Genomic DNA, 25,809 nt, shown 5'->3' with positions numbered 1-25,809 from the left:
ATAGCCGCCATTATTTCTTGCTTGGTGTTGGAGATAATGTACCCTGTTTATTTCTGTATGCTTCCAATGAATTATTTCTCAATGTAGCCACGCAGAAATGTGTGGCTACATTTGACCTAGTAGTAATGCTGAACACATTGTCACCAAAAGGATTCATATGGGGGGAGCAAAGCGGTTCAGACAATGTATGGGAGATCTACGTAAAAGTGTAGGGCAATGCTTTTTAAATTGACACTAAAGCACACTTAATCCCAGTTGTGATTCTAGGTCCAATAAATACAGTAAGGCTCAGTTGAGTAGCTGACAAAATAGTTGACGTATTTGCAGGTTTTTCCATGCAGTAATACAAGAATCAATTGAAAGTGGCAGCCTTTGTCTTGACACCGCACTTAATTGATGGAAATCTTGCTTGATGAATTTGTCCATGTCATGTGGATCACAGCAGGGCACATCCACCTCCCCCCTACTTCTTTATTCCTTGGGGAGAAAGCTGAATCAACACGTAAGCTTGACTCCCGTCAGGCCTCTCACATGCACCAGCGAGCGGCGGCGGCGGCGGCGGCGGCAGCGGCAGAGGAGCAGGTGGAACAACTTGCCCGCATTCTATGACTCTCTGGAGGAAGTGACACCGTGGCCCACAGAGGGGGAGCTGGGGAACATGACTCTTTGGGGGGAACATTTGTGCATTTTCTCTCCCATACTGCAATCGATCGATCGATCCCTAAATCCAGGCAGACAATCGATTGCGTCAAGTCACTTGATTGGACGTTTGGGCACTTTCCGGCGTTCTTCTCTTTCCACGTGCAGACGTCCAGCGGTTTGACAAGGCACGGCCGGTTCCAAATCTAAATAAACGTCTGCAACATCTGCGGATAGAGGCACGGGGAAGCTAGCAGCTTCTGCCACAGCCAGTGTGACCAAGCAGGGAACATAGGACCAGAAGGTAAACACAGCAAACCACATGAGGTGGAGATGCAGCGTGTGCTTTGACCCATCAGGCAGAAGGATTCTCTGCTCTCCGCAGTCGAGCTCTGCCCTTGAAATCCACAGCTGTGTTTTCCCTCTGTTTGTTCCTCCACTCGCACGGAGCGGCTCTTTTGAGACTGCGCGCTTTGTCACTTGGACATTAGCGGCAAATTGCATCTCAATCGACGGCTCGCTTGGAATGAAAAGTGTCAATCGAGCTAGCGCTCAGGTTGAGCATGTGCAGCAAGGGGGCGCTCCAAAGAACGATGAACGCTAAATGACAACTTTGAGAAGCTACCCTGTCGGAATGATGGAATCCAAATGGAAATGGCGCAGATCCCCAAGGAGATAGCGTCGGTTTTGTGGGAGCGGGCGGGCAGCTGCTTGCCATTGAGACGGCGCCACCGGCTCTTTGCCAGGAATCTCCCCAGTGCCTGCCTCCAAAACGTAACAGAGAGAACACAACACATGAAGACATCTGATGGCTTTTGTGTATTTAGTGTACTTCATCACCACTTTTCTTTTGTTTTGGGAAGCTCAATGTGATTGCAGCGAGGTGCTGGAACTCGCAGACAGACAGACAGACAGGCAGTCAGACAGGCAGGCAAGGCATCTGTGGGGTGCACTAAAGGATCGGCGTTAAAAGCACCCGTACTTCATCCGTTAGAACGAGAGAGATGTGTAGAATGTGGGCGAGTTAGGCTGGCTTGTTTTGGAAAGCAAAATATTGCAACGTCCATTGGGAGCGCAGCGTACGGGTCTGGACTCACAAAACCACCGTCCTTTTTATTGGCTGCTGCTTGACGTCGAACCATCTCCAACTTGTTGCTCAGGTGCAGGAGCACAGCAGCAGCTTCACACGGAGATGGAAGAAGTTGAATGAGCTGCCCACTTTCTTCTGCTAGTGTATAGCTGAGTTTGGAGCTGCAAGAGGCCCTCGCAAACTCTCTCCTAGTTCATTTGAATAAAATAGCACAGATGCCCCCCAAAGCAAAGCGGTTTTTGGCATCGGACCTCAATATGTTTTCTTCAGGTTCTTAACGATGAAAATTGCTGCTTGGCAACATGTGGCAATGCAATCAGCTCCCCTAATTGTTGCCGTTGTTGGACACGTCGTCCAAGCGATGCTGGAATCTCTTCCCTGAGTCAGTGAGTGAGGCAGTGAGTGAGGCAGTGAGTGAGTTCCCATGCAAAGGCGACCAAAAGGCCATCTGTCCATTGGATGAACACATTTGATTGCTTTTTTGGCTTGTTGGGTGTCACTTGATGGATTGCTCAAGTTGAAGACAGCAACATTGCGCTCAGTGTGCAGCGGCTATTTTCTTGTTTCCTGTCTGAAAACTGGGCTTGTATCCAAAGTTGCAATTTGATTTGATCGTATCCTGCCTGCACATTTGAGTTTATTTGTCTTTGTTTGTGTGTACTTTTCGGCCATCTTAGTCATTTCTTAGAATGAAGTGAGCCAGCCGGCCGGCTGGCCGGCACGTTCCCATCTCCTTTTCTGCCAAGCGAGATGATTGATGAACAAACGAGTGGCTTCTTCCCCTCCGTCTGTAGAGCCCGGGACATTTGGAAGTCTGCAAATTGTTACGAAAACACTCGTTAGGCGAGCAGAAACATTGGGCTAATGTTCCCGATGCGGAACTCCGTTTACGAACACCAGGCAAGCGAATATAAGCAATCTCGGTCGTCTGTTCCAACGCTTTGGCGGAACCAAATGCTTTCAGATGACTTACGAGGAACGTGAAGTCGTTTGCTCTTCGCTCCACGTCGCTTTGCCTCTCTATGTCACGATTGCGGTCTGATAGCATGGAGGGGACTTTGTTTGGACACTACTGCATCGGAATGGGGTTTTTCCCGCACAAGCCATTTGAGTCAGTGGATATCAGAGGGCAGCAGATTTCACGGGATAGGACTGGACTGGACTGGACTGGACTGGACTGGACTAGACTGGACTAGACTGGACTAGACTGGACTAGACTGGACTGGACTGGACTGGACTGGACTGGACTGTGGTACCAATAGTAGAAAACCAGATGCGTTGACAATTGCCCATGTTTCAAGTGTTCATATGCCAGCCCAAGTACAAGTGGACGTTTTGATGCCATTGTCTCAAGCGACCTGCGAAGGCAGGGATACAGAGAGAAAGGATCAGTTGTAATGTTTGATGCTCACGAGGGAATTTCACGTTGAAACGGTTAAATGTGATTAAAAAGATCCCTGCTGTGTGTTTATATCGGCGCATATGCTGCTAGCTCCTTTGGAGTGAGCGCCTAGCTCTTTAAAAGGGAGGGAGGGAGGTAGGGAGGTAGGTTGGGGGCGCACCTGTGTTTTCATTGTCCTCGACAGCCCTCGGGCGCCAGAGATCATTACTGCGCACAACTGCATCATAAAGAAAGAAAGAAAGAAAGAAAGAAAGAAAGAAAGAAAGAAAGAAAGAAAGAAAGAAATAGTTGATCCGTTGACATTCTTTGCGCATCGTTCACACGTTACCAACAACACAACAACAACGCAGCATCAGAGGCGCAGAACTTGATTGGACAGCATCGGAATGGTAAAGGGCAAACACTTGTCTTCGACACGGCAGCGGTGGAAAACTCCACTTTGCCGCTTTGTGTCGAGTGAACAAATGATAGTGATGAAAGTAGTTCCACCTGAAAGAAGGTGTTACTCACATTGGGCCGTTTGTTGTCAAATTGCAGCTTTCCAACAAGGATCAAAGTGAGCAATTCTTCTTTGGAGACATGTCGACTTTCTGCCACTCAAACATGAAAGACGTGAAAATGGATGCGCTCGTGCTTTTTGCTGTCACTTGCCATTATGGCAGGCAGGCATAGGAGGAATACGTCTTCCCGTGAGTGACACAGAAAAGGGATTGATTTGCTGTTCCCAAGGTTAGCTTTCAGATGCGGGCGGCCCACGTGGAAATTCCCGAGCGTCTCTTGCCTTTCGTCCCAAGTGGCACCCACGGAGCTGGCTCCGTAGTATGAGCCTTCAGACTGTTATTTAAGAGAAGTCAGCAAACAATTACTCAGCTTACCTGTTTTCCTCCTCCTAGATAGTGGAGAGTGGACACGGCCTTTCATGATGGCACCTGGCACCATCCCTTTGACTTAGCACAATGCTTTTTCAGCATTTGCTTTTGCTTTTGCTCGATTGGGCACTCAAGTGGCACTTTTTTCCCTTCAAAAAAACATCTACTTACTGGTTGCTAAGGTAAGAGCATTTAAAAGGACGTGTAAAATAGGCAAAGGGAAAAAAGCCTAACCCTACAAGAACGGAGCGAAAAAGGCAGGCTGAGCTGAGCTTCTTAATCCGACGTGTCAGTCCCACGTTTCAAACAGTGGCTCACGCAAAGAATGTCTTGTCAAAACACCAAGGTTTTAACACAAGCAAATTGCCGGATGGACGTTCAATAAGTGTCGTCCTCTGCGAGAAGCTGAGTAAGATGGAAACCAGGGCTGCGGAATTTCCTTGACGGGACTCTTGTTATCTTGATGTGTGTGGATTTCATCGAGGTACTGCACAAATGGATTGCTTTTAAATATCGGTCAAAGCAAGATGAAGACTTTTCTCGCTACAGATAGCCATGGCATGTGTATTTTGGTCGCTTGGCTCTGGCAGCAGAAAATACATATCAACTAGTGCCATTGTTTTCCTTGTGAGGGCACTTTGAAACACATCCACAGAGGCTGCCTGTCATCAGATCAGGCTTTCAAGATCTGCAAGGCTAATGTCAGCAGTGCAACTCCCCCCGCCATCCTGCTCCTGCTCCTGCTCCTGCTCCTGCTCCTGCTCCTGCTCCTGCTCCTGCTCCTGCTCCTGCTCCTGCTCCTGCTCCTGCTCCTGCTCCAGCTCCTGCCCCTGCTCCTGCCCCTGCCCCTGCCCCTGCCCCTGCCCCTGCCCCTGCCCCTGCTCTGTGCTTGCTGCAGAGCCGCAAAAGCAAGAAGGCTTGGCCAACTGCCCGAGCGACTTCTCCACTACAAAGAAGTGCTTCCAACTTGTTTCCTGTTTAGACAAGGTCCTGAGTTAGGTATGCAATGTGGAGCCCACCACCACTGCCGCTTCTGTCAGTGAGATTAGAGCAGCAACCAAATAAATAGACTTTAGCCATATACTACGTACACTGGACTTTTTCTGACGAGTGTCACGTGTCACATTCCTTTCTGACTCTAATTCCATAATGTCTTGTACGCGGACTGCTCTTGGAAGGCCTCAGGATCAACCCCCCCCCATCACCCCCATGGTCAACCTCACTGTGGTTCCTCTTGTTGTACTTCCATTTTTACAAAAACATCCCCTCTGGAGCTTGAACGCCAGTCGCATCGGGCAAGTGGCTGGTCTATTTCATTTGGAGAGAGGAGCAACAATGCATATTGTGCATATTTGTGACAAACTCATTTGGCGTCAAGAGTCACTGCAGGTTTGCACTGCTCCCTTTCTACATTTGCACATTGAGGTGTTGAAAGAGCCAGCCCAAGGAGGTGTGTGGATTCACCAAACAACAGCTAGAACCCCACATGGCGAGAAAAAGGTCATCATTTGATGGAGCGCGCGCCGTACGAGGATGTGAGCGTGGAATTTTCCACTGAGATTGATCATTTCAAGTGTGTGTGTGTTGAAGTTGTGCCCTGAGCAAACAGCCCATTTGTTTCATGTCAATATAGCTTGAGTGTCCGACTTTGATCTCCAATATATCAGCCGAGTCCCACTCCCACTGAGTCAAAGCTCAACTATTCACTCTTTCCACCACTTCCTGCTAGAATGCGCTGAGCTCCCTCCTTTCATGTCCTACTGTAAACACCTCCGACTTGCGCTCGCTCCGAACGTGGAGGACGTTTGTCCGGAGTTGCCGACTGTCGCCGGCATGGGCCAATGTCGCTGGCTTTTGTCGCCAATAGTGGTCGGCCGACCGTTCAAACGCTCTCAAAGGGTTTCTCTTGTTGCGGTTTGTTTTTTCGAGCAGATTCAAAATTGAAAAGCGCTCGCCTCGCCGCGGTTCCATCTCTTTGGCAAACGACTCCGCTCGGTGAGAGAAAAGCCATCTTTGCTCGAGCGCAAGGCGGCGGCGGCGGCCGGCGCTCAGCGAACGAAGCGTGAGAAAGGAACGTCGGTCGGGGCGGCTCCATCCAGGCCGAGAAGGCTTTGTTGCTTTGTGCCTATCCGCGACTTGGTCCTGCGTGCGCTGGCTCAGTGCAAAGATGAACAAAACATTGCTACCTATTCGAATGGATGGAAGGCGCAAGCCGCATCCGGCAGGAGCCGACACGTGCCGTGGGCTGATGCGGACTCCTCTGGATCTTCTGTTCATCCCGTCTTGATCAGCCGACCTTTCTGTTTTGTCCCTTAACCTTACTGAGGACAAAAGATCAGGGCTGATGCCGGAGGAAGAGTGCGGAGGGAATCTTCCTTTCAAAGCTCCATCCCTTCCAAACTTGATCTAGATGTAGTGCATCCATCTTCTTTGTCTTTGCTCCATGAATGCAGTTGAAATGTGGAGCGAGTAAAGGCCCCTAACCCTAACCCCCCACGCTGGCCAGGGTAAAAGCAAGCGCACGCAGGTTTGCTGTTGGTAAAAGAGCTGAAGCTATGCTTGCAAACACCGGGGGGAGCCGGCTGCAAAGTACCCAAGGCAGAGCGCTTTGATTTCCCAAATGTTCCTAATGAAACATTTCTTATTTGAATAGGCAGCAGGGGAGGCGTGTTATTTTAGTGGCTATTGTGTTTGTTCCAGCCAAACTTTGATAGTGAAACCTCTGCTGTCTGTTAACTTTGGCAAGCCATTGTGGGGATGCTTTTCCTGCCAATGGCTGCGCCTGGGCTGTCCACCACCCGCCAACTAAGGTCGGTGAGTTCCCTGCATCCACGGAAGGAGAAGAACAGGGAAGGCTTTGTGATGCATCTCGGGGCGAGAGCTTATCTCGAGTGTCTCCGAGGTTTTGAAAGAAAACACTTCAATGTGGGAGTTTTTGGCAAAGTGCGTCACCATGGCTCCGCTGTAGAGTGGACGTGAATAATCCGTGAAGGAGATTCCATCAGAGCGCACATTTGTAACACTACGAAGCCTTGCCTTTGTGCTCTTCCGATGAACGCTGTGAGAAGAGATTGCTGTGGTTTGCGTACCTTTGCATCCATGCGAGCGAGCGAGCGAGCGGTACCCTGGACAGCGCATCCCAGACACCCTTCCCTCCCATCTTGTCAGCAGCATCTACGACGATTGCCCAAACCCGCCCGCCCGCACCTACGGCTCGTTTCCGCACCTGCTCCCAGCTCGTCAGCAGCCATCTATAAAGGCCGGCTGTTCTGTTTCGGTGGCTTCCTACCAGTTGTCTGTCTGTCTGTCTGTCTGTCTGTCTGTCTGTCTGTCTGTCTGTCTGTCTGCCTGCCTGCCTGTCTGTCTGCCTGCCTGCCTGCGTGGCTGCCTGCCTGCCTGCCTGCCTGTCTGTCTACCTGTTGGCCCACGCATGCTGTCTTTGTGCTATTGCGGGTGTCACGATGGCGTGCCCAGTCAGACCTTTGGAGCGGCAGCTGCGAAGCCCACTAAGTGCGTCCGCCTGCCGTAGGAATGTGAGCTTGCCCTTGATACATGGAAGTCATTTTCCACGGAGAGCCGCTTTCACCTTCCTGACTTACTGTGCACTTCCTTTCCTCTGTCACTGGAGGAAGTCCCCGCCGGGGTGTGTGTCAGTTCACCGGCCGTCCCGTCCCGTCCCGTCCATCCTGCCACCCTACGTCTCACCCCGCCGGTGGGAAGCCATAAAAGTGTCTGTCAGTGGCGCAGAGCCACGTCTACTGTGCCTTAGCCTTTTACGGTCTCTTCCACTTCCATCCATGATTCACTTAGGAGAGTCTCACTGAATGACATTTCCCTTAGGCCTCGGGGTAACGCCGAGGCCAGGGGAGAACTGGTTCCCTTGGGTAGTGCCCAAATGGGCTCTGCAAATACAAAGCACATTGCCTTCCGCAAAGCCCCCATGTGCCCATTTTCAAATTGGCAATTGGCAGACACAAAGGAAGTGAAGCATGCGACGCGGTCGGGACAGGACAGGACAGGACAGGACAGGACGGGACAAGACGGGGCTACCTTTCATTCAAGGGTAGGCCAAAACATGTTTTGCCACTTGATTTGGGACTTCAGAGACCATTGTTTTTGTCCTTTCTTTCGGTTTGTGCCTTTGTTGTGTTTTCTGATGGCCCACAAATAGATTGCTTGCTTACTGGTGACCATTGTTTCTTTCAACGTTGCATTGGGAAAAGCCCACTAACTCGGTCCTAGAGTGGCCATTGCTCATTTCATCCAGCCAGCATTTACGCATGCTGTCAAAACCTGTTCATTCTATTGTGCACTTGAATCCACTTCCCTTGCACTATTGAAAGAGTACATACGGTACCTTTGGCAAAAGCCCAGCTCATCCACGTGGTCCCACTGTTCCCGGCGCGGACTCTTGATTGTCAACTACCCGGACCGCATTTGTCATGCGTGGCATATCCGAGGCAATCCCACACTACTCAGAATTACAATCAGAGTAGTGTGGGATTGCCTCATTAAGTAGCACTTTGAGATTCCCCCGAATGTAAAGTGCGTTGTAAATATATTTTTTTATTATTATTATTATTATTATTATTATCATTTGGTTGCTTTTGTGTGCGTGCGTGCGTGTGTGTGTGCGCGTGTGCGTGGGTGTGTGTGTGTGCTTGCTTGTCAGCAGCGTGTCTGTCTGGACGAGCTGTGCCATATGCCAAACAAGAACAAGGGTTGTACTAGGTTCATCTTGTTTTTTCTTTTTCAATTACTTCTCTGGTTCTTCTATATCAAACAATTTGTTTTAGGTTTATTTACCTGACATGTTTGGGCGGGTTCTTCCGCCTTCATCAGAGTGTTTTGAAAGCAGGTTTGTGTCACGTACACCATCCATCCCCTGACCAGCTGGGTGTGTGTGTGTCTGTGTTTTCCTGGCTACTATGGCCGATGTTGACAGACTGATTAGTTCCTGCCTATAAGAGAAATGCAGAGTAGCTCGCTGAGCATCCGCACTGGAGCGACAGCTTTCCTCCTCCTCCTCCTCCTCCTCCTCCAACCATGCCAACATACACACGTTTCTATCACTTGTTTACATGTGTAATTTCCCTTTACGCTCGGCGGGGGCAATTCAATGAGCACTTTTACCGATGATGAGCTCACGGCGTCGTCCTATAAATGTCACTGGGATATCCATTTTATCCCAATGGCATTCTTCTGATTATACTCTGCTCTCGTGATTATTGTTTATTGAAGTCAAGCAAGCTCAGACTCAAGCAGTTACACTCAAATATTTTATTCCAAAATGATTATTTGTTCTGAAAATAAGATCCAGTGATATATAGAAGAAGAAAAACAACAAATCGATCATTAGATTAAAGTGCAAAAATACATTTCTGATCATGCATTTGTACATACATTGGAATGTTCCATTGTAATGGAGGCAACTGTGCTAAGATGGCTTTGATCATCCTGCCTTGCAGAAGAAAATGGCGGGACCTTGTCTTTCGGCCGTTTTTGAAATTGGATTGCTATTTCACATTCCACATAGCCGCTGGGGTCTCTGTTAAGACAACTCTCATAACTATTCATGGACTTGTTCACAAAGGCTTCTTTTTGTATCTAGTAAGAAATTGCTGGTGAAAGGCTTCATCCTTGAGCAGAGCAGCGTTCCCACACATGTGGATGGAAGAATCTCCTACCAGCAAGTCTTTGGTTGATTATGCTATTTGGTCATAGTGAAGCGTGCACATGGTCCTGTCCCTTGCTTTCTTCCTTGTTTTCTTCCTTGCTTCCTTCCTTCCTTGCTTGCTTCCTTGCTTGCTTCCTTGCTTGCTTCCTTGAAACATCATTTCATCTTGGCTGGCTTGAGTTCCTTGACTTGCATGTGTAAGGTTTTGTGGACAGCCAGTGTCCGCGACTGACAGAAGCCTTTGCCACATTCCTGACACTTGAAGGGCTTTTCTTTGGAATGAATGTACCTGGTGGAGAAGAGGACACGCAACATTGCAGCGTTAGCAAGAAGGAAGAACGCTTGACCCAAACGTGAGGCAGCAGTCTTCATCATTTTTGTCACTCGCTTCCCGACGCTGGTTTTGTGCGAAAGCCATTTCGACACTTTGAACAAACGCATCATTTGTCTGTCAAAGAGTCAAATAAGCGCAGCCGCGATATAACACACGCCTTTTGTCAGCGACTGTAAAGACTATATTCAACGCAATACAAACATGTCGAAGAGATGAATTGAGGAATATGGAAAAGAAATGAACTTGAGGTGGTCAGAACATCTGTCAGACGTTCGCATAGAAATATCAAAGCAACATATGGAACATTTCAAACGCACGCTATCATGGCATCAGACACCTTTCATTGTCCTTTACGATGTATTTTTCTGAACGCAACTGTTTACTATCTGCCTTATGCAGCCCAACCGACTGACCCATTTGAATAAGGTTGAAAAGTATCATGAACCGCCTGCCGGGGACCACAGCTAGTAGATAATAGCACAATATAGAGAGCGCACCGTTTGCCCTTTACCGTTTGACAAACAAACAAACAAACAAACAAACAAACAAATAAGTAAGTAAGTAAGTAAGTAAATGAATCAATTTGTCAGATATAATAATCATATCCAATTGCTTCATTTGAAACGGAACATCATTGAGCTGCGATAAATGTAGCGGAGGAGTCATTGAGCGTTTTGACTCAATCTGAAGGAGGATTTTGTTGAATGCATTGTTGCTATTGTGCCGAGTAACCTGGCACAGCAGGGCAGGGCACGGCACGCCACGCCACGCCACGCCACACCTACACTTTCGATTCCTTAATGCTCCCCACTAAATACTTTTCATTCTGGTCTAAGGCCATTAACTTGTTGTTACATGTCAAATGATTTCTGTTACAAGGAATGAAATGCTATCAAATCACTGATAAGAAGAATTTGGAATTCATTCCAATTCATTCCCTACCTACCAATTGTTTCTGGAGGGAGGGAGGAAGGCAGGGAGGCAACATGTGTGGATACTTACTTGTCCATTCCAATGCACTTTTCTACATACGCTAGCTAGCTAGCTGAGAACTTGCTAGTATGAGGCTGAAGGCTGGCTCTCCTGTTCCTTAACGCTGCCCAAACACGTCCTGCTGAGATGAGAGCGCAGCTTCAAACTAAGAGCACAGCATACTTTCTCACCTGTGGTCTCGGAGGTGGTCCTGCCTTCTGAAGGCTTTGTGGCAGATGTCGCAAGTGTACGGCCTCTCGTCCGTGTGCGTCCTCTCGTGGATCAACAGATTGTAGGATTTGGTGAAATGGCGCCCGCAGAATTTGCACACAAACTCTTTTTTGGTCTTGGAGGGCAAGCGGCCTCGACCGGACTTGCGCTCCGGGTAAGCCAGCTTGCTCACATCCAGGAGGCACCCGAGGCCACTTGGCTCCGAGTGGTGGGATGAAGCGGCGGCGGCGGCTGCGGCTGCGGCTGCGGCTGCGGCTGCGGCGGCGGCGACCCCCGACATGCTCAGGTCTTCCGCCTTCAGATGATCCTCCTGGGTGGCCGCCGTGGCCAGGTTGGCAAAGTCAAAGCGAGGTTTGCTCTTTGAGCTCTGCGTGCCACCTGCCGAGTCCTGCTTGGGCTGCAGCTGATAAGGGAAGAGAGGGATGGAGGCCATAGAAGAGAGGTGGACAGGCAGTTTGGCGCAGCGGGGCAAAGCCACGGGCAGGTAGCCCGGGCTCCATTGGTGAAGCTGAACGGCATGCAGGGCGCTGAAGCTGTAGATGCTGCTGTGCAAGTGCTCTGTTGGGAGCTGAAGGCCCGTGGAGCTCTGGAGAAGGGAATAGTTAGCCAGCTGCAGCCATGGGTGAAGAGGGACAGGAGCTGCCAGAGTCTTGCTTCCCATGGTGCGCTCTGGAACCCACACACAACACGTTGGCCCATTAGCTCCAGTTCTTTTCATTCCCTTTGCAAGGAGACTCATTCCTCCCTGATCCTAATCACAACTTTACAAGCAACCCTGGTGGTCAAAATCAAAGCATGATTTACACGAAATGCATGTGACAAATGGTAAAGAATAACAATTGGCAGCACAAAGACAGGCAGGCGGGAATGTGTCCGAGAGAAATGGAGAAGAGCGCGTGTGTGCACGTGTGTCTTTCCTGTTCCCGCAAACATGCCTGGAGCCGTCTGAGAGAATGGCAACATTCGACACGAGCCCGTGAGCTGTTAAATCACGTTTGATAAGCAGGAATAACAAGACAACAATGTGTCTTTGTTTTTACTCAGCCTATGACTGACAGCGAGCAGAGCAGAGCAGAGCCGAGCAGAGCAGAGCAGAGCAGAGCAGAGCGGCTCCCGAGCGGCTCCCGAGCGGCTCCCGAGCGGCTCCCGAGCGGCTCCCGAGCGGCTCCCGAGCGGCTCCCGAGCGGCTCCCGAGCGGCTCCCGAGCGGCTCCCGAGCGGCTCCCTCCCGAGCTACTCCCGCTACCCTGTTCACTGCGCACACAATCCAAGCCAATGTTCATTCTGACAACATATTGCACTTGGGTTGACTGCAGAACTTAGTGAAGTTGAGCAAAGCTTCTCCAAGGCTGGCTTGGGACCGATTAAAGTGAAATGATATTGATGCCAACCGGCGTGTCATCAGGTCAAAGTGCTACCTCGTTAAGCACGTCTCGCTAGTACTGATAACAACAAGACTACTAATGAGAAGAAAAAGAATGTGGAAGACTGGCTCATGACTGGAGTAGTTGTAATGAGGAGCAGTGAAGCTGAAAGAGCCCCCTGCCGTGCGTCCCTTTCTGATCATGACGCAGAAGTAATTGACTTTTACTCATGAGGTCATTAGAGGATAGATAGATGGATAGATGGATGGATAGATGGATGGATAGATGGATGGATGGATGGATGGATGGATGGATGGATGGATGGATGGATGGATGGATGGATGGATGGATGGATGGATGGATGGATGGATGGATGGATGGATGGATGGATGGATGGATGGATGGATGGATGGATGGATGGATGGATGGATGGATGGATGGATGGATGGATGGATGGATGGATGGATGGATGGATGGATGGATGGATAGATAGATAGATAGATAGATAGATGTATAGATAGATGTATAGATAGATGTATAGATAGATGTATAGATAGATGTATAGATAGATGTATAGATAGATAGATAGATAGATAGATAGATAGATAGATAGATAGATAGATAGATAGATAGATAGATAGATAGATAGATAGATAGATAGATAGATAGATAGATAGATAGATAGATAGATAGATAGATGTATAGATAGATGTATAGATAGATGTATAGATAGATGTATAGATAGATGTATAGATAGATAGACGTGCTCTGCCGCTGAGGCTCTCTCTCCTCACCTTTAGCCCTTTCATGTGTGCATATCAGGGAGAGGCATGCGAATGGATGTGCCTCACTTTAAGCCCAGACCGTTCGATTCAGCACCTCGCGCTGTGACTGAGACGCACGCCGCTTCTCACCTCCGTGTAAATGTGATCAGACTCAAACTACAAGCCTCATGCGAGAGTCACACACGTCATCCTTAACACCCTTGTTACTGTTATTACTTTGAAAATGTCAAGTCATACAGCAAATAACGGGGGGGGTCTTTTTTTCTTCAGGACTTTAGAGATGATTGTTTTCAAGTTAAATTACCCATGCGAGATCAGACTGTTTTTCATCGGCATTGTTTTTAACATGCATGGCCTGCCTCAGTACTATATTGGATTAGGCTTGATTAAAGCGACCGCATCATCAATTAGTTAAAGCAGGTAGGGCGTCAAGCTCCATGCACAAAAGGTGTCTTTGGATGTAATCTCAAGGCTCTCTGCCTTTCTCTTTTATTCAGTCTGCGCTAATTGCACCGCTCGGTTCTACTTGTTAAATGTTGCCTCACAAAGCAGGATGCTGGAGGATCGTGTTGTAATGGGTTAGGGTTAGGGCCGACGGATCCTTTTCACTTCATTCGCAACACTCTGCAAGATGCAAACTACCCATGGGAACTACATTTTTGGGAATAATTGGCTTGTAAAGAGTTGCAAAGTCTCAATGAGTAACTGAGTGCAATTTGGGAGTGTCAAATTGCCTTGGCCCACACTGCTCTTGTTGAAATTGCCGTTGGTATTTTGTTTGTTTCAAAACAAAAGAGAGGACTTACCAAGAAAAAAAAGCCGAGGTCCTGCCGTTTGCCTCGCGTTCGTAGAAGCTTGCAGATGTGATGTGCTGAAACGTGACTTCTAATAAGGCCGCAGCATGTTTGCTCCTCTCAGTTGGCCGTGAGATGCGTTGGCGGGCGCTGGCTGACAAGGCACGGCGGTGAGTGTTGATGCTGCTGCTGCTGGTGCCGCTGCTGGTGCCGCTGCTGGTGCCGGTGCCGGTGCTGGTGCGGCTTCGTTCGCTCCTTGGCGCGCTTCTCCTCCTTCACTAAGTGGCCTGCGTCTCTCTCTCTCTCTCTCTCTCTCTCTCTCTCTCTCTCTCTCTCTTTATTGCGCAGAGTGAAGCGCTCCCTCCGACTTACGCGTACGTCACTCAGCCAACCACATCCAACACAGAGCAGAGGTGCGCTCAACTCCCTCCCTACCTCCCTCCCTCCCTCCCTCCACCTGAGCCCCAACACTTCTGACAAAAGGCTTCAAGGGGTGGGCAACTTGCTCGCATGGACAAGAGAGAGAGAGAGAGAGCCCTTGACCCTCGGCCCGTCAACTGCCTGGACAAGAGAGCGAGCGAACGAGCGAGCGAGCGAGCGAGCGAGCCCTTGACCCTTACGTACACCAAATCAAAATAGAGAAGCAGACGCTTGTGACCTCCCCACCACTGGATAAAAGAGAAATTCCCCAATTCTTCCCATAGGAATTCTTACGTCTGTGTGTTGCACGGCCGTGTTTTGAGGTCATTTTGTTAAGGTTGAAAACCAAACTTGCACGTGAGCTGCAGGTCTGTCACACTCTTAGGAGTTGTCTGCAGATTTAATGGCAAAGCCTCGGTTCTTGGCCATGCAATTGAATGGTTCTGATTTCAACTTTGAATGGATTTGATCAAAGCCGCCTGGCCAATGATTGCTTGCCATCACATTTGTTTGCATTTGCAGCGGCCGTCACCTGCTGTCAGCCAGCCGCTGCAAATGTGGTGTCCTTTCACGATTGCATGAAACCAAAGAGGGTGTGTGGACTTGCACAAGAATGCGCTGTTAACTCACGACTTGTGGTGGGAGCTGCTGCTGCTGGTGGTGGTGCTGCTGCTGGTGGTGCTGCTGGTGGTGGTGGTGCTGCTGCTGCTGGGGCTGCTGCTGGGGCTGCTGGTGGTGGGGCTGCTGGTGGTGCTGCTGGTGGTGCTGCTGGTAGTGCTGCTGGTGCTGCTGGTGGTGCTGCTGGTGCTGCTGGTGGTGCTGCTGCTGCTGCTGCTGCTGCTGCTGCTGCTGCTTTTGATTTGGACAAATGCAAAGTTACAAGCAGGTGCATGCTCGCAGGCGCTGGTGCAACGTCCCCATCTGAGCTGAGCTCCGACTTTAAGCACGATGCCACTTCTACCTGCTTCTGATTGCCTGAGCTCTTGTGAATGGTTTGCATTTGTTCTTAACTACATTCTGCTTATAGTAGCTTTTAATTTCGAGTGGATGAGTGGAGAAATGATCAAAAGCGCACAGACTGAGAGCCAATTGGCAAGTTGGCAGGCCCAAAAGTTGGGAAAGGCTGGAGTCCGTCGGTCGGTCCGCTCTGTTGCATTACATCCGTGCACAGTGACTGCCCTCTACTGGTGGCCCACTGACACTTGGAATGAATCGGAGACTGATCTGACACCAATCTCCCCTTGTTGGGTCATGCCAGTGGTTTTTCTTTCTTTCTTTCTTTCTTTCTTTCTTTCTTTCTTTCTTTCTTTCTTTCTTTCTTTCTTTCTTTCTTTCTTTCTTTCTTTCTTTCTTTCTTTCTTTCTTTCTTTCTTTCTTTCTTTCTTTCTTTCTTTCTTTCTTTCTTTCTTTCTTTCTTTCTTTCTTTCTTTCTTTCTTTCTTTCCTTCCTTCCTGAGGGCTTCCTGAGGAGCACCATATTCCTCCCTCCGTCCAGAGAAACAACACATCCCAACTTGAAGCTGAGCCGCTTCCAGATGCGCACGTGACTTTCAGATGATCTCACACTGCATCGATCCTATGAAAGGAAGGAATACCACAGACTTAGAACTGCTGGATTTAAAATTGGACCCAAAACAACCCAATTCCTTGAGGTTTTTTTTTTCCTCTTGAAAAGAGTCCATGGATGGTTCCCCAAATGGAGTTGTTTTTAAGACAGCCAGCATCTTTAACTGTGAATTCAGCAAGTCCCAAAGGTCTCCTAAAGCTTTACGTACTTGGATCGTCGATATTATGACGGTTGGAGACACTTGTGAAAATGAAGTGAACACAAAGTCTCTCTCTCGCACACACGCAACACAGCTCCCCACTGGCTGGCGCACGCACACGCACACGCATTGCTTTTTGGCCTGGAGCCGTGCATCAAATGTGTTCCAGACCATAAGTGTTTGTAAAGGCCAGGTCTTGTAAATGTTCAAATCTTGTGACATGAGAAAAAGTGTTGGCCAAAACATATGCTTTGTGTTTTCAAGTTGAAAGCATCAGAAAGGCACGCAGCAATGCTTCTATTTGTGGTGGGAAAAGGGAAATATGAAAATATTTTTCCCTCTTTTTGCATGTCACACACCTTTTTACTACTGTTCTGTGCTATGGGGGCTCATCTTAAACAAGGGCTTGATGATGCAGCATATCACTCAGCGTATGGCTCGCATTCAATAAACGCTTCCACGTGTGTGTGTGTGTGTGTGTGTGCGTGTGCGTGTGCGCGCGTGTGTGTGTGCGCGCGTGTGTGAGAAGAGAAGAGAAAACCGAAAACACCAGTGCGTAAGTGGTGCATAGGCACGGCACTTAGACTGTTCATTTGAGTCATGACAAAGGATGACGATGAAAAGTGAATCATTTCTTGGGAGTGCGACAAGTGGCGCTGGCCGCACTGTTGAGCCTCTGTCATGTGAACATCAACATACATCACTCAGGTATGCCAAGTGAGAAAGAGGGCGAACGTTTGGAAGGGGACGCACTTCCCCTTACTGGCCGCACTGTTGAGCCTCTGTCATGTGAACATCAACATACATCACTCAGGTATGCCAAGTGAGAAAGAGGGAGAAGGTTTGGAAGGGGACACACTTCCCCTTACATGCTATGTTCAATTTGCAGTCAGTGCTTGGTAGCATGAGTTCAGTGCACTGCTCCTGTCACATCTGCAAGCTCCTCTTGTGCCATTGGAGTCCAGTGCACCATTTCCTCAGTGATTGGAAGGGCAAAGAGATTTGTTCATCCATCAAACAACTTTAATCATTGACGGCGGCTGGCTCAATTTGGCACAATTAGACTGTCAATTGTCCAAAATGGAGGCAGATGGAATAGGCGCGCACAGCTCAGGCCACTTTGTCCCTGAAAGAATGGAAATCATTTGGTCGCGCCGAGCACTCCTCCTCCATATTTTAGGTGGCCATTTTGGAGTGGCGACTGTCAATAGAAGCTAGCAGTCAAACAAAACCATTCAAATACTACATCACCTCAAATCTATTTTGATATTGTGACTCCCGTTGAAAATGTGGCCGCCGGCCGGGTGTGAAACCATACTAAGCCTTCTTCTTTTACAAGCATTTTCAAAACAACAGCAACACTGAGGAATTTTCAACTGCTGCAGGTGCTTTGGCACAGGAAACAGAGCTGTGATGCTTTGGGATCTGCAAATAAAACTCCAAAGCGTGCATGTGCAAATGGGTACACAAACAAGAGCGCTGGGTCCAAGACAGCTGCGGCTGGCTGGCTGGCTGGCTGGCTGGCTGGCTGGCTGGCTGGCCGGCTGGCTGGCTGGCCGGCCGGCCGGCCGGCCGGCAGGCTTGCTGCACGTGGCAAGTTCAAGGCCTGAGGTATCAGCACGACCTCCTTTCACCTTCCATACATGTCAACTAAAAAGATCCCAAAATGTGGAGTGTCCATGCTTTTGCCCAGTCTCTTATCGGTCAAGTTGATGGTTTTGGCCATGAGCACAGTGCATGATGAACAAGTTCCCTTTCCTGCTGTTTTGCAGCTGCAGCCCAACCAAGCAAGCCACGGCTGGCTCTTCGGCCACTCAACCTTTGCCTGCCTGCCTTGACAGCTAAAAACACGAGGGGAGGAGATTGGGGAGAAAAGGTTGGTTGAGGAAGGTTAGTTGGGAGAGCGAAATAAGACCATATGTACATTCTCTGGGTGTGTGTGTGTGTGTACATGCTTGCTGCTGAGCCAATTGCATTAATGCCAATTGCATTAATGCCATTGCATCGTGGCAAAATGTCATAAATGGGCTATGGTTCAATCACAAATACAATTTGGTAAAAAGGTCAAAGAAAAGGAGTACAAGCATACTACAAAAGCAAGCTCTGGGCTGGCTGGACACTTCATGAACCGTGGCAACGGTCCATGTTTTTATTTTTTGGTGTTGTTAACTTGTATGTATATTGTGTAGTATGTCTTGTCACCGTGGGATAGTGGGAACGCCATTTTGATTTCTTTGTGTGTCTTGGCATGTGAAGAAATTGACAATAAAGCAGACTTGGACTTTGGCTTTGGAATGCCGTTTCAAGCTTCCACATCTGGAAGGAACACAAAAGCTGGTTCCTAATTTTATAATGATGATGTCAGAGAGAATACACATTATTAGGATGAGGAGCCAAGTCACCCCCCCCCCCCCTGTTTTTTCTTCTCCTCCCTACCTCTCCCTCTCTCCCTCCCTCCCTCTCCTCTCTTTTTTCATGTTCCTTTTTACAGCCCTTTTGGGGGGACCAGCTCCACAGAAATATTTCAACACTCATATGCTACACTTTCCTATGGGAAAAGATGATGATTTGACAAAAGCATTGAATCAAACTAGTCGTTTAGCTTGGGTCTTGAAAAACTCTTACATTACATTTCCATGTTAATGTCGGGAAATAAATATCAAGGGTGGAAATAAGCAATTCCGCATGGCTCTTATTTTGCATCTCATTATTGAAGAGCAAAATTGAGACGCCAAGGCATCTGTTGTCAAAGTATCAGAGGAAAAAGAAGCAGCGGCAAAAGGTTTGCTGAGCTCACGTCATCTGGTCACCAGGCCAGGCCAGGCCAGGCCAGGCCAGGCCAGGCCAGACGGTGGGAGGACTATCATCTTTTCAAATTGTGATGCTGAAAGGTAATAATTGCTTCAAGGCACCCAGACGGCTGTTGTTATTGTACGGTTACATGGTCCTTTCAATTAGAAGCAGATGACCAATAACGATAGAGCGCAGAGGCAAATGAGTCACCTCACAGGTGTGAGATTGGATAAAAGGCACTTGAACGTAAACGGCAGCTGAACGGCAACTTGGGCCTTGCGGGCAGCTTAAGTCTTGAGCTCAGACGTTTCACTTAATGGCTGACTCATTTAACTGCAATGTTGCTGTTATAAAACACAAAGCGTCGTTGCTGGTCAAGCCACAGAAGCAACGAGACAAGTGTTCATGATGTCACCTTTTTAAAGGCTTGCCCTATTTCATTATCTAGGAGACAGCTTTGGTCTTGCTTGAATAATGACTCTGGAAACATGTTTCAACCATTAGTTTGTAGTGGAAAAAGTGCACATCTGGCATGTCCCCGAGGCTCAAAGTTGCATTTTAACTATTGGAAGTTTCCCCGCATATGATTTGTCCAGAGATGGGCATTTTCAATGTCCAAATGAGGGAAATTGCCGCTCACTGAGTCGCTACATTTTGTCACTACAGCACTGATTGATTGATTTTTTTTTTCTTTTTTGTCACTGCAACATTGATTGATTTTTGTTGTTGTTGCGTGCGTGTATCACTCAGCGCGTTCAATATCGTGTGGCGAAACAAAATCCTTTTCTCATTTCCCATTTTTACGCGAGGCACTTCAATGCAGCATGACGCAGTCACGTGACTCTCAGCCTGTGGTCAGCTGACGACAAAGCGGAAGTGAAAGAAACATGACGGCCCGACTAAACAACTTAGCTCTTACGGAGTGTCATAAAGTAAGTGCACAAAAGTGTCGTATTTTTGTTGACTGCAAAGATTGTTAAATGGTAATATGTGCCTTTGTGCGCGTCCAATTCCAGTGTAGACCAGCAGGATATTTATTTGTTTACATGAAAAAGATGGAGCATGACACAGAGCCTCACAGTGCCGTGTGCCTGCCTGCCTGCCTGCCTGGCTGTCTGTCTGTCTGCCTGTCTGTCTTCTTGCCTGCCTGCCTGCCTGCCTGTCTGTCTGCTTGCTTGCCTGTCTGCCTGTCTGTCTGCAGTTGTGCCACAGAGTAGTGGATGGACTGTGTGGTCGAGAAGCTCCTCGCAGAGACGACTACAATGCCTCCTGGAGCCTGGACGAGTGGCTGGACCTGCTCGAGTCTTTGGCAGCACTCTTCCGGCTGTCGGTAGGGAGCAACAGCTCTGATGAGGAGGTATGAGGGGAACCGGGAGTGGGCTTTTGTTTTCAGGTCCCATTTGCAGTCTTTCTTTGCCGCTGCGCTGCTTCTTCTCAGGTGCTGCTCCGCCTGTCCGAGTTGAGCAGCAGCCACTCGGAGGCCGTGCTGAATGTGCTCCAAGGCAGACGGCAAGAGATTTGCCATGCTCTGCTGGCCACGACCGACTCAATCTCCTCTGCTATTTTGCACGACTTTGACTGGCAGCTTCAGGTCAATTCATGTTTTGTCTTTGAGTCCTGTTCATATCACACATCTCAACAAATATTCCAAAAGGTCATCTTCCTCGGCTTGAATATGATCCATGTGTCCGAAGTTGCCGAGAGCACTTTTTACGTTGGTCTTGTGTGTTGATTTGCTTTTGTGTATGTCATCTGCCTGCCTCCAGTTGGCACTGTCCAGTGACAAGATCTCATCTCTTCAGACTCCTCTGTTGAGTCTTCATCTGGATATAAGAGAGAACGGAGGCCTAAACTCTTTCACCATGGAGATGAACAGAGAGGAGCTTAATACACTCATCACCTCACTGGAGGCTGCTAATAAGGTCAACAAGCATCGTTGTTGTGACACAAGTCAGAGTTTGGACACAAACGTTTTCTCACAATGTGAATGTCAATCATTCTTTTCAATGGCACCTTTTTTTTATGTACGTACGCATACAGGTGCTGCTACAGTTGAAATGAACACTGATCGCAAAGAAGAGGCAGTGCGGTGGCATGGAGGAGAGAAGAACCCATCTGCTCATGCATGCCAGCAAGCAGACAGAAATTGTGCAAAATTGTAGGCGTAAATGGAGGCCCATCTGAAGCTTTCGGCCATTGTTTCAAATGCTTTAAAGCTCAAGTTAGGTCGTCCTCATTTTCTTTGCCTTAACCTGTGCATTGTGAGCTTGTTGATACAAGTATTTTATTACCACTTGTTTGTAATCGACATTCCTATCAAAAAATAATAATTAAAAAAACAACACTTCTTTCAAGAATTCCATTTAGTTTTGCGGTTATATTTGCCACATTTCTTTTCCCCACAAACTGGCCCGTGTAGTTTATCTATCTATCTATCTATCTATCTATCTATCTATCTATCTATCTATCTATCTATCTATCTATCTATCTATCTATCTATCTATCTATCTATCTATCTATCTATCTATCTATCTATCTATCTATCTATCTATCCATCCATCCATCCATCCATCCATCCATCCATCCATCCATCCATCCATCCATCCATCCATCCATCCATCCATCCATCCATCCATCCATCCATCCATCCATCCATCCATCCATCCATCCATCCATCCATCCATCCCCACCCTGCTAAAAAAACGTAACATAGAAGCAAGACTAAAGTGGAAAGGACAAAACATCAGGGACATATAAAATCAAAGTCTTCACATTGTCAGTCCTTTCTTTAATATTTCATTGTTTTTTCCACTTGTGTGGAAGTGAGCATTGATTAAAAATGAATGCCATTCTATGGAGCCCTGGCTTCACGCATCAGGGAATCGGGGTCTGGCCGACTGGCTGGCTGGCCGACTATTTATTAAGAGCGGCTCGCTACTCTGCTCATCTTGCACTCAGGTGGATGAGCTGCGAGGATCTGAGTTGTAAGTATCTCTTTTCCTCCTTACTCCTTTCATTTGCCCTAAACCTGTGGTGGCCTTTCAGGTCGGCAGCTTGGCGCAGGATCATCAGAAGCCATATTGACGTTTCTTTCCTAAGCCGTCACAGGCTTTCACCATGAGAGGACCATGGCGCTCTTACCTCATGAGCATCTTGGTGTACGCAAGCGCATTGCACGCGCGGTAAGTCCCCTTGAGTCATTTTTGCACGATATCAACCATGTTTCCGTCGATGTAGGCTTTTGAAAAAGAACTGCTTGAGTGATGGGCGGCCCGTGCTCAAGGGCTCAGCGTGTCCCGCACGCCTTCCTTTTGGTGCTGGATCAGCTGTGGATGTTTGTAATACGATAAGAAATGTGACCGATAGGTCCAAAGGTGATTCCGACGCGGCGACGCGCAAAGACATCGCAACGTTCACTAAGATCCTGGACAGTCTTCTGGATGGCTATGACAACAGGCTGAGACCTGGCTTGGGTGGTGAGCATTGTTCCATTTCTTCCGTATCCATGTTGAAAGTGGCATCAAATACATGTTTGTGGCTGCTGACTTTTGCCACCTCGATGCTTTTTGATCAACTGCGTGATTGTTTGAAAGCAATCGTATTTTGCAGACCGAGTCACAGAAGTCAAGACTGATATCTACGTGACCAGCTTTGGCCCGGTGTCAGACACAGACATGGTACATGTTACAATGCGTTGTTCACTTTGGACCCACAAAGTTCAGTTGCTAGTTCACGTGCCGTGCGACTCTTTGTGTCCCCGTCACGTTTCCCCCGCCCGCCTCATTAAGAACACGCAGAAATGAAGTCGCTGGCGTCAATTCAAAAGATGCTTGACTCTTCTGGTTTGATTCCATCATTGGTTCCTTCCTTTTGCAGAGTGGTCATGAGCATCCTGGCAGCCATTTTCCTCCTGATGTTTTGATTCCATCTCTCTCTCTCTCTCACTCTCTCACTGCCTCACTGCCTCACTGCCTCACTCACTGCCTCATCACTGCCTCACTCACTGCCTCACTCACTCACGCACACCTCTTGATCCCTTAAAAGCTTTCTTGAGTTGCTGCAGGCTCTCCTCTCCCCACCGGACCGTAACGTGGATGGTAAATGGCACGGATGATGAGAATGCAGGCTCCAAATGCAGAAATAGGAAGATGGCCTCATGTGAAATTGATTGTTCCTCCTCATCAAACTTGCAAGACAGATCATCATTTCACTCCATCTGTGTATCTACTTTGTGGCTCTGACACACATCTTTTGCTCTCTGTAAGATCATTGGTTCTTTTTTTTCATTCATTCGATTGTGGCTCTCTGCTTTTTTAGGAGTACACAGTGGATGTTTTCTTCCGTCAGAGTTGGAAAGATGAACGGTTAAAGTTTCACGGTCCGATGAACATTCTTCCCCTCAACAACTTGATGGCCAGTAAGATCTGGACTCCCGATACCTTCTTTCACAACGGCAAGAAGTCGGTGGCCCATAACATGACAATGCCCAACAAACTGCTGAGGATTATGGAGGATGGAACGCTGCTCTATACCATGAGGTAACTAGCAGGGTGAATTGCTTCGATTTCTTTCATCTGCGCATTCCGTGGCTGCACAGCCTGATCTCTTGTTCCCAGGCTGACGGTTCAAGCCGAGTGCCCCATGCACCTGGAAGACTTTCCCATGGACTCTCACTCGTGTCCTCTGAAGTTTGGCAGCTGTAAGTTTCAACCAAAACATTGCTATTGAATGTTTGCCTTCTTGTTTTTATATTGTGTCGCGTACTTGTATGTCTATCGTGTTATGTGTCTCGTCACCGTGGGATAGAGAAAAACGTAATTTCGGTCTCTTTGTGTGTTGTGACATGTGGAGAGGTTGACAATAAAGCTGACTTTGACTTTGACTTTGATGTGCAGTGGTGCAGGGCGAGTCTGTCTGCCTGTCTGCCTGTCTGTCTGCCTGTCTGTCTGACTGTCTGCCTGTCTGCCTGTCTGCCTGTCTGTCTGTCTGCCCGCCCGCCCAAGCCGCCCGCCAGCCCGCCTCACAGCGTATTAGGAATGAGGCTGTAATGTATTTGAGATGATTGCAGGTAATCCGTCAATGAGTTTTTTCCAGTTGAAATGTAATGAGGGATTTGCCTCTGCTGCTTCAGATGCCTACACAAAGTCTGAGGTGACTTACATTTGGACTCGAAATGCTTCCCAGTCAGTGGACGTGGCAGCTGACGGATCGAGACTCAACCAGTACGACTTAGTGGGACAAACGGTGGGAAAGGAGACCGTTCAATCCAGCACCGGTATATTTGATTTCTTTCCATGAGTCCGAAACGGTACTTTGTATGTGGATTATTTCCCATTTGTCCTCCAATTCCGGGCCGACTCCTCGATACGTATTAACGAACGATGCCGTATCGGAGTCCCTTTGACGGAATATGTTGTTCTGAAAAGGAATGGAGTCATAGCGATGTTTTCGAAGCGATTCTACAATCTATTCTGCTGACTGTTTTGAACTCAGGTGAATACACGGTCATGACGGCACACTTCCACCTGAAGAGGAAAATTGGCTATTTTGTGATCCAGACCTATTTGCCCTGTATCATGACCGTAATCCTCTCCCAGGTCTCTTTTTGGCTTAATCGAGAGTCCGTTCCGGCCAGAACCGTGTTTGGTGAGTACACACGTATTGGAATGCAACACTTGCCACGGCAATGCCAAAAGCAGTGGTCCAAACTCTGGCTGGCTGCGTTTTCTTGCAGGTGTAACCACGGTGCTGACAATGACCACCTTAAGTATCAGCGCCCGCAATTCACTGCCCAAAGTGGCCTACGCCACAGCCATGGATTGGTTCATCGCCGTGTGCTATGCCTTTGTCTTCTCTGCGCTCATTGAATTTGCCACCGTCAACTACTTCACCAAGCGGGGCTGGGCCTGGGACGGAAAGACTCTGGTCGATGACAAGGTACGACACCAGACGCTGCAATACCTTCAATGTGATGCTTGTTGCTTGTTGATGCAAACTGTGACTATTTGTAAGAACCCGGGCCGCCTGATTGACTCCTCCAGGAATATTCACAACTAATCCAACGGCCGCTTTTCCCCCGCAGAAGAAAGAATCGGCTGCCATGAAGAAGAACAATGCCGTGGCCGTGGCTAACTACGCTCCTGATCTAAGTAAAGACTCAACGCTGGCGACCATCTCCAAGTGCTCCTCCGTCAGCCGTCCCGACAAGGCCTCCTCGGAGAAGAAAGGCGTACGCAAGAAAACGTTCAACAGTGTCAGCAAGATTGACCGCATTTCCCGTATCATGTTCCCTGTGCTTTTTGGTACCTTTAACCTTGTTTACTGGGCCACCTACCTCAACAGAGAACCCGTTATTAACGACGGGGATCATTCCAAATAAGCACCGGGGACTTTGTGGGTGTGCTCCAGTCAAAAGCCCTTTGTGTACCAAATGCACGTATCATCCCTTGCATCCTAACCGTTTTGTTGATGACTTTTCCAACGTTAGGAGTACTGCACCATTGCAAAGCAGACAAATGTTGGATACTTACATTGTGAAATAAGTGTGACTTGCTTGACGTTAAGTGACACAATGAATTTGGTTTGCAAGCAAATTTCATTGGCTGTTATTTCTGGGCTTTGGACCAAGAGGGAAAGCGTTGAAACAATAGCGCAGATGGAAACAAATACAGCCGC

The 25,809-nt window shown here is 48.3% G+C and overlaps 3 protein-coding genes across 6 annotated transcripts; 2 read left to right on the top strand and 1 right to left on the bottom strand.

Moving 5' to 3' along the window:
* Positions 1–9,274: 9,274 nt before the first annotated feature.
* On the bottom strand, positions 9,275–14,589 carry osr1 (odd-skipped related transcription factor 1). Of its 2 annotated transcripts, XM_061301986.1 has the most exons (3): positions 14,169–14,589; positions 11,175–11,883; positions 9,275–9,966 (listed from the first exon to the last, which is right to left on the bottom strand). In XM_061301986.1, the coding sequence occupies exons 2-3, from the start codon at positions 11,873–11,875 to the stop codon at positions 9,834–9,836; spliced, it is 834 nt and encodes a 277-aa protein (XP_061157970.1). In that variant the 5' UTR covers positions 11,876–11,883; positions 14,169–14,589; the 3' UTR covers positions 9,275–9,833. The 2 variants fall into 2 exon arrangements, with proteins under 2 accessions (XP_061157970.1, XP_061157969.1); XM_061301985.1 differs by lacking the exon at positions 14,169–14,589 and having other exon boundaries at positions 11,175–13,001.
* Positions 14,590–19,924: 5,335 nt separating this feature from the next.
* commd8 (COMM domain containing 8) lies at positions 19,925–21,491 on the top strand. Its single transcript, XM_061301655.1, has 5 exons — positions 19,925–20,066; positions 20,336–20,491; positions 20,573–20,725; positions 20,901–21,056; positions 21,175–21,491. Exons 1-5 carry the CDS (start codon positions 20,022–20,024, stop codon positions 21,193–21,195), a joined length of 531 nt encoding a protein of 176 aa, XP_061157639.1. The 5' UTR covers positions 19,925–20,021; the 3' UTR covers positions 21,196–21,491.
* Positions 21,492–21,631: 140 nt separating this feature from the next.
* On the top strand, positions 21,632–25,727 carry gabra2a (gamma-aminobutyric acid type A receptor subunit alpha2a). 3 transcript variants are annotated; one of them, XM_061301652.1, is made up of 10 exons: positions 21,632–22,118; positions 22,180–22,316; positions 22,501–22,610; positions 22,744–22,811; positions 23,452–23,672; positions 23,751–23,833; positions 24,266–24,409; positions 24,628–24,780; positions 24,869–25,071; positions 25,217–25,727. In XM_061301652.1, the coding sequence occupies exons 2-10, from the start codon at positions 22,252–22,254 to the stop codon at positions 25,511–25,513; spliced, it is 1,344 nt and encodes a 447-aa protein (XP_061157636.1). In that variant the 5' UTR covers positions 21,632–22,118; positions 22,180–22,251; the 3' UTR covers positions 25,514–25,727. The 3 variants fall into 3 exon arrangements, with proteins under 3 accessions (XP_061157636.1, XP_061157637.1, XP_061157638.1); XM_061301653.1 differs by having other exon boundaries at positions 21,632–22,316; positions 22,744–23,394; positions 23,482–23,672; XM_061301654.1 differs by lacking the exon at positions 24,266–24,409 and having other exon boundaries at positions 21,632–22,316.
* The last annotated feature ends 82 nt before the right edge of the window (positions 25,728–25,809 follow it).

Source organism: Syngnathus typhle, linkage group LG16, assembly GCF_033458585.1.
Source record: "Syngnathus typhle isolate RoL2023-S1 ecotype Sweden linkage group LG16, RoL_Styp_1.0, whole genome shotgun sequence".
NCBI classification, from domain to species: domain Eukaryota; kingdom Metazoa; phylum Chordata; class Actinopteri; order Syngnathiformes; family Syngnathidae; genus Syngnathus; species Syngnathus typhle.
Note: the sequence above shows the minus strand (reverse complement) of the source record. Positions and strands in the feature narration are given on the sequence as shown.

What these genes read in the sequence shown, in the direction of transcription:
- osr1 (XM_061301985.1), bottom strand. Translation starts at nt 11,953, where the DNA reads ATGAGTCTCCTTGCAAAGGGAATGAAAAGAACTGGAGCTAATGGGCCA. An exon ending in GACCACCTCCGAGACCACAG is followed by an intron (nt 9,967 to 11,174) that starts GTGAGAAAGTAT and finishes CTTCTCCACCAG; the next exon opens with GTACATTCATTCCAAAGAAA.
- commd8 (XM_061301655.1), top strand. Translation starts at nt 20,022, where the DNA reads ATGACGGCCCGACTAAACAACTTAGCTCTTACGGAGTGTCATAAA. An exon ending in ACTTTGACTGGCAGCTTCAG is followed by an intron (nt 20,726 to 20,900) that starts GTCAATTCATGT and finishes GCCTGCCTCCAG; the next exon opens with TTGGCACTGTCCAGTGACAA. An exon ending in CACTGGAGGCTGCTAATAAG is followed by an intron (nt 21,057 to 21,174) that starts GTCAACAAGCAT and finishes GTACGCATACAG; the next exon opens with GTGCTGCTACAGTTGAAATG.
- gabra2a (XM_061301652.1), top strand. Translation starts at nt 22,252, where the DNA reads ATGAGAGGACCATGGCGCTCTTACCTCATGAGCATCTTGGTGTACGCA. An exon ending in GCTGAGACCTGGCTTGGGTG is followed by an intron (nt 22,611 to 22,743) that starts GTGAGCATTGTT and finishes CGTATTTTGCAG; the next exon opens with ACCGAGTCACAGAAGTCAAG. An exon ending in GACCGTTCAATCCAGCACCG is followed by an intron (nt 24,410 to 24,627) that starts GTATATTTGATT and finishes TTTTGAACTCAG; the next exon opens with GTGAATACACGGTCATGACG.